We start from the raw sequence: 7,222 nt of genomic DNA, 5'->3' as shown, positions 1-7,222 counted from the left end.
GTGAATTCTATTGCAATTTTTCTCAATTTTTGCTCTTTGACCAATATGAACATCGGGCCTTAAAATCCAATACTCTTTTACTGCAAGAACGAAGAAGAAGAAATGTTAAAATCAAAAAGGACCTATCTACGACATTTATTTGGAACTAGAAAAGATGAAAACTTTAAGTGTTCCAAAAATGCCCTTCTTTAACGTCTTTGGCGAGACGTGCTTCCCTTTCGATTTCAGTACACCGAGGCATCCAATTGGATGACATCTAGGACATTTGTGTTAAAACCTTCATAGAAAGGTTTCAAACGATGCCCATTGACTTTAAAGATTTGCCCCATTTCTTCACTTTGGATCTCAACCGCTCCGTGCTCAAAGACTTTTAACACAACAAACGGACCTATCCATCTTGACCTCAACTTTCCAGGAAATAATTTCAATCGCGAATGGGAAAGCAAAACCCTATTCCCCGGCTCGAAATGCTTGCGGGTAATGGACTTGTCATGGAAAAACTTTGTTCTCTCCTTGTTAATTCTTGAGTTTTCATAGGAGTCATTTCTCAACTCCTCCAACTCTTGAAGTTGAAGCTTCCATTGCCTTCCCGCCTCATCAATATTGAAGTTGCATTGCTTGACCGCCCAGAATGCAAGGTGTTCCAATTCCACGGGGAGGTGGCATGGTTTTCCAAAAACCACCCTAAATGGAGACATTACTATCGGGTTTTTGTACGCGGTCCGATAGGCCCACAAGACATCATCCAGCCTCGAACTCCAATCTTTCCTTGAGGGATTTACCGTTTTATCAAGAATACTCTTCACCTCGCGATTCGAAACTTCCGCTTGACCGTTCGTTTGAGAGTGGTAGGTGGTAGAGACACGATGGGTCACGTTGTACTTTTTTTAGCAAGGCCTCCATTATCTTATTGCAAAAATGCATCTCTCGATCACTAATCAAAGACCTAGGCACACCAAACCTCACAAAAATATTAGATTTCAAAAACTCGATAACCGTTTTGGCATCGTCCGATCGTGTAGCTTTGGCTTCAACCCACTTAGAAACATAGTCAACCGCGAGCAAGATGTAAACGTTGCCAAACGAAACGGGGATTGAGCCCATGAAATCAATCCCACATACGTGAAAAACTTCACAAACAAGGATGGGATTTTATGGCATTTGATTCTTTTGTGAAATGTTCCCCGTCCTTTGGCATCGTTCACAATTTTGCAAAACAAGTAACAATCGCGTGACATGGTTGGCCAAAATAGTCCACACTCAAGGACCTTCCTCAAGGTCCGGCTAGGTACGAAGTGTCCCCCACAAGCAAAGTCATGACAAAATTGTAGAATGGATTGATGCTCTTGTTGGGGCACACATTGCCTAATGATTTGATCATGACAATGTTTCCACAAATAAGGCTCATCCCACACATAATATTTTGCATCACTTTTCAACTTGTCTTTTTGAGCATGTGTGAATGTGTCGGGATACCTTTTTGTGACCAAAAAGTTAACGATATCGACATACCAACGAAAATATTGGGTAAGGGAAAAGAGATGCTCATCCGGAAACTCGTCCCGCAAAGGGAGAAGAGTTTCATTTGAAGTGATCTGGCTTAGGTGATAGGCAACAAGATTCTCACATCCACTCTTGTCTCGGATTTCCAAATCAAATTCTTATAACAATAAAATCCACCGGATGAGTCTAGGCTTTTCATCTTTCTTCGTCGTCAAGTACTTAAGAGCTGCGTGATTTGAATACACAATGACCTTGTTACCAAGTAGATATTGTCAAAATTTATTCAAGGAAAACAATATGGCCAATAGCTCCTTCTCCATAGTAGAGTAGTTTCTTTGAGCATTTTCTAGTGTCCTCTATGCATAGTATATCACATGGGAGGCTCGTCCATTCTTTTGACCCAAAACGACGTCTATTGCATAGTTGCTTGCATCACACATGATCTTAAAGGGGAGATCCCAATTTGGTGCTTGCATGATGGGGGAAGATGTAAGCAACTCTTTGAGATTATCGAAAGCTTCTTTGCACGCCTCATTGAACTCGAAATGAACATCCTTTTGCAAGAGTTGGCACATTGGTCTTGTTATCTTCGAAAAATCTTTGATGAATCTCCGGTAGAAACCTGCATGGCCCAAAAAAGAACGAACTTCCCAAACACAAGTCGGGTAAGGTAAGCTTTGGATAACATATATCTTGGCCTTATCTACCTCAATTCCTTTATTTGATACAATGTGACCCAAAATAAGACCTTGACTCACCATAAAATGACATTTTTCAAAGTTTAAAACCCAATTTGTTGCAATACATCTTTCCAAAATTTTGGTGAGATTGGTCAAACACTCTTGAAAGGAGTTGCCATAAACCGTGAAATCATCCATGAAAACTTCAATTATATTTTCAACATATTCCAAAAAGATACTACCCATACAATGTTGGAAAGTAGCCAGGGCGTTACATAATCCGAATGGCATTATCCGGTATGCAAAAGTGCCAAATGGAAATGTAAATGTTGTCTTTTCTTGATCTTCCAGTGTCACCGGGATTTGGTGAAAACTGGAATACCCGTTTAGACAACAATAATGGGATTTCCCGGCCAACCATTCTAACATTTGGTCAATGAAAGGTAATGGAAAGTGATCTTTTCTTGTGTTTGCATTGAGTTTTCGGTAGTTAATACATACTCTCCATCCGTTTTTCACATGGGTGGGGACCATCATACCTTTGTTGTTCTCGACCACCGTGATCCCCATCTTCTTCGGCACGACTTGAACCGGGATCACCCATTTTCTATCTGAGATTGGATAGATCATTCCTGCATCTAAGAGCTTGAAAATCTCTTTCTTGACCACTTCCATCATTGGCGGATTCAACCTTCTTTGCGCGTCTCTACTTGGCTTGCATTCATCCTCTATTAAGATCTTGTGCCTACAAGTGGAGGGGATCAACGAATTGATATCCGCAATCGTCCATCCCATGGCTTCTTTATGCTCCTTCAACACCTTAAGGAGTTGCTCTTCTTTAGATTTGGTTAAGTGACTTGAAATGATAACCGGAAGAGTCTCGTTGTTTCCTAAGTACGCATACTTCAAATGTTCAAGAAGGACCTTTAATTCTAATTCCCGCGGTTGAACAAGGGAGGGTGGCAATCTTGTGTGAGTTTGAGGTAATTCAATTTTCTTCACACTAAATTTCTTCTTGGTCTCCAAATGGTTAACCAATCTTTCAACTTCGGGGTCTAGTGAGTAGAGCTTCAACTTCTTGGCTAATTTTCCACAATCGAACCCTTTGCTCAAAACCATATCTAACATGTCACCATTAGAAAACGCTAACAACTCTTTGGTTAATGGTTCAATAACATCAAAAAAAACACAAGGATGAAACATCACTAGGATATCTCATAGCATCATAAATGTTAAAACCTATTGTTTCACCATGAAACTCCATTGTTAAGCTTCCCGCATACACATCAATCTTTGTTCTAGCCGTCTTCAAAAATGGTCTCCCAAGTAAAATTATACTTGACTTTGAGGACACTTGTTCATCTAGATCAATCACATAGAAATCCTCCAGGAAGACCAATTGGTTTACTTGCACTAAGACGTCTTCCAAAACACCTCTAGGAAAGACACTTGATTTATCCGCAATAGAGATTATGACACTAGTTTCTCTTAAAGGTCCAACATTCAATGATTCATACACCAAATAGGGCATGACATTAATAGAAGCACCAAGGTCAAGCGTGACACTACTAAAAGTGACATCTCCTATCTTGCAAGGAACCGTAAACATTCTCGGATCTTTGCACTTGGGTGGAAGCTTCCTTTGTAAAACCACGGATGCATTTTCGTTCATTGAGATTTTCTCATTTCCTTTCAACTTTCTCTTGTTGGTGCAAAGCTCCTTCAAGAATTTTGCATATCTCGGAATTTGTTTGATTGCATCAAGTAAAGGAATGTTTACTTCCACCTTTCGGAAGGTGTCCAAAATCTCTTTCTCCTCCATTTTCTTCTTCGAAGTTGTAAGTCGGGAAAGGAATGGCGGTTGAGTGGCTATTGGAGTCACTAGAGGGGTTATCTTCTTTGGGAGTCCGGCTTGTGCATCATTCTTAACTATAGATTCTTCAATGGGAATGACTTTTATTTCTTCCTCTTCATCCCTTGGCTTCTTCTTTGAACTACTTTCCCCGGTTTGTTTGCCACTTCTCAAGGTCACCACATTGACATTTGGGTTCTTTTCGGTTTGAGAAGGGAGTTTACCACGAGACTCCAAATTGCTTATGGATGTGACTATATCTCCCATTAGTGCTTCAAGGTTGGAGATACTAGTCCTTGTCTCTTTTTGGAATTGTTGGGCACTAGTGGCTAGGGATTTGACAATGTCTTCAAGGGACATTCCAGAGCCACTTGGTTGGGATTGAGGAGGTGGTTGGTGATGTGGAGGGTGCGGTTTGGGTTGATAGTGTGTTTGTGGATGTTGTTAATGAGGTTGTGGTGGTGGATAAGAGGGTCTAACGAATGCATTTTGAGGCAATGGTCTTGGGTTGTAGCTCATGTTGGGATTTGGCTTCCAACTTGAATTGTAAGCATTTTGGTAACCGGATGGTTTGTTGTGGTAATTTTGGAACTCTCCCGTGGCATTTATATGTTCCGCATCTTCTTGAAGAATGGGTCACATATCCGTAGGATGTCCCATTGTTGCACATATCCCACAAACCGTCACTTGTGGAGTTTGTCCCATGGCTAGCTTTTGGACAACAGAGGTTAAATCTTTGATTTTAGACTCGAGATTTGATGATCCCATTTCATTGACTTTGTATTGTGTGTCTCTTTTCATATCTTGGCGCGGACCAAAATGTTGAGAATTCGTGGCTATGGTGTTGAAAATTTGTCTTGTTTGTTATGGGGTTTTACTAAAGACATCACCACCACTTGAGGCATCAACTAGTCTTCTCTCCATTGGCAACAATCCCTCATAGAAGTGTTGAATGAGGAGTTGTTCCGAAATTTGGTGTTGTGGGCAACTATAACACAAGTTGTTGAACCTTTCCTAATAATCATGAAAAGTCTCATTTTGACCTTGGCGGGTGCCACAAATCTCATTTCTAAGACTTGAGACTCTTGAAGCGGGATAGAACTTATCAATAAAATCTCTTGCCATGTCGGTCCATGAGTTGATCGAACCCGGGGGAAGATAGAAGAACTAATCCTTTGCTCTATCAACCAATGAAAAGGGGAATGCCCTTAGCCTGATTTGGTCATTGGTTGACCCCTGTGGCTGATGGGTTTTGGTCCTAAGAACATCCTATGTGCTCACACAAACCCTAATGCTTGGATCTAGGTTTCTCTATTGTACATGCAAGTATCCAAGACTATAAACCCTAATTCTAGCACATTAGAATCAATATTAACATATAATTAGGTTTAAGATGTTACCTTGATTGTTATGTATTAATAACAATCCCAATTCCTCCTTGAATTGACTTTGGAAGGCAGTCACAAGTGTCACTCCTCTAATGGCTCACAAACACCATAAGCAAGAGGATGAGGAGGAGAGAGGATGGAGGCTACCAAAACTCGTGTGAAACCCTAGCAAGAAGCTTAGCCACGTTTTTGCTTAAGCCCTAAGCAACCCATGGAGCCCTTTCCATAAGGCCTTGGACGATTTCATATGGGCTTCCTCCATAGAATTCTTCAACCTTATAATAAAAGGCAATCCATGGCCCAAATTGCAATTATCTTATAATTACAACTCCAGTCCCTTAAGTTTAATTAATCTCTTTTAGTTACAAAACTAATTACCAATTAATTATTGACTAATATTAATTAAACAATATGATTTCTCCTTTAATATATTATTCCCATAATATATTAATAAATCATATTTAATCCTTTCTCTCCATAATTCATCCTATCAAGTTGCTTTGGTGAAGGCAACCCAAAAGGACCATGCACCATCGGGTCAAGTACATACCAAAATACTTATGGACTTAGACACTAATCCAACAGTGGCTTCATGCTAGTGTAAATAATGTGGAACATTTTCAAATGCTTATGTGGGTCTTCATTCTCCAATCCATGAAAAGTTGGGAGGTGATGGACTAAACTTACCTTCAATTCCGAACCTCCTTCCAAAACCGGGTAATTGATACCAGTTAGAATTTGTTCCTAAAAACAAAACATGATAAAAAATGTTTACCAAAGCATTTCATAAAAGAAATGTATTTTCATTATATAATCAAAACTCGTGGTGTCATGTTCCGATACAGACCAATAAGCATAAACGATAACATTACAAGTCATTAAACAAATATATACATATACAGACTTGTAAACAAAACAACTTGATGGTTCATCCATCTTATGCCCTCGCGCCACTTCCTGTAATATAAATAAAACTGAGTGGGTCAGGCTTGGGAGCCTAGTGAGCATATAGGGTTTTCAACCTACAATAAATAATTATATTTAATTTCCACCAACCAACAATAACCCAATTACCCATTCCCATTATTCTCACTTTATGTCCCTAAAACAACTAACATAAGGGACCTAGTCTAAGAATATTTCATCGGGGCGACAACACATGCTTCAGGGGTTCCTCAGCAATATAAGTGAAATAAGGCAACCCTGAAGTGGATGGAGTACAACGAATTAACACCCAAGTTCATTAATACCTACAGGTGGCGAACCTGCTAGCGTTCCACAAGACTGTCTAGAAAAGTCTGTGGTCATCATCTAAACTCCGCTAGATGACTAATCAAACAACAACGAGGCCTCTCATCTGTTTATTACACACCAATTATCTACCCATGTTCTACCCAACATATTGGTAGATAAAAATATACATTTTTATACATAGTTTAAAAAACCTGCATAGCATGCTTTAATCAATACATATTCCACATAACAGATGAGGCACACACACATAACACGTATTTCATAGAAAACAAATCAGATCCATGAGATAGAAGAGAGTGAATATACATTCACACAAATAACACAAAATATACACATAACACGTATTTCGTAGAAAATACTTTATAATTATGCGTTAGAAGAAAGTAACCACACACTCACGCATATAAACAACAATATACTTAATACACTCAAACCATACTTGTATTATTATCGTGTTTATGAAAGGTAGTATACACTCACTTGATCAAAAGATGATCGGACAGCACTACGACTTGCAGAAGTAGTAATCCTCAGCAGATCTGGAA

At 39.4% G+C, this 7,222-nt stretch overlaps 2 protein-coding genes across 2 annotated transcripts; both read right to left on the bottom strand.

Annotated features, from left to right (window-relative positions):
• Positions 1-224: 224 nt before the first annotated feature.
• LOC145050727 (uncharacterized) lies at positions 225-698 on the bottom strand. The gene has a single exon (XM_078998931.1). The coding sequence runs from the start codon at positions 696-698 to the stop codon at positions 225-227; it is 474 nt and encodes a 157-aa protein (XP_078855057.1).
• Positions 699-1,859: 1,161 nt separating this feature from the next.
• On the bottom strand, positions 1,860-4,395 carry LOC145050726 (uncharacterized). Its single transcript, XM_078998929.1, has 2 exons — positions 3,423-4,395; positions 1,860-3,337 (listed from the first exon to the last, which is right to left on the bottom strand). The coding sequence occupies exons 1-2, from the start codon at positions 4,393-4,395 to the stop codon at positions 1,860-1,862; spliced, it is 2,451 nt and encodes an 816-aa protein (XP_078855055.1).
• Between the last annotated feature and the right edge of the window lie 2,827 nt (positions 4,396-7,222).

This window comes from Lactuca serriola, chromosome 5 (assembly GCF_051521515.1).
Source record: "Lactuca serriola cultivar US96UC23 chromosome 5, Lser_US96UC23_V15, whole genome shotgun sequence".
NCBI lineage: Eukaryota > Viridiplantae > Streptophyta > Magnoliopsida > Asterales > Asteraceae > Lactuca > Lactuca serriola.
This window is presented reverse-complemented; position numbering and strand designations above follow the sequence as displayed.

What these genes read in the sequence shown, in the direction of transcription:
- LOC145050727 (XM_078998931.1), bottom strand. Translation starts at nt 698, where the DNA reads ATGTCTCCATTTAGGGTGGTTTTTGGAAAACCATGCCACCTCCCCGTG.
- LOC145050726 (XM_078998929.1), bottom strand. Translation starts at nt 4,395, where the DNA reads ATGTCCCTTGAAGACATTGTCAAATCCCTAGCCACTAGTGCCCAACAA. An exon ending in GTTTCATGGTGAAACAATAG is followed by an intron (nt 3,338 to 3,422) that starts GTTTTAACATTT and finishes CATTAACCAAAG; the next exon opens with AGTTGTTAGCGTTTTCTAAT.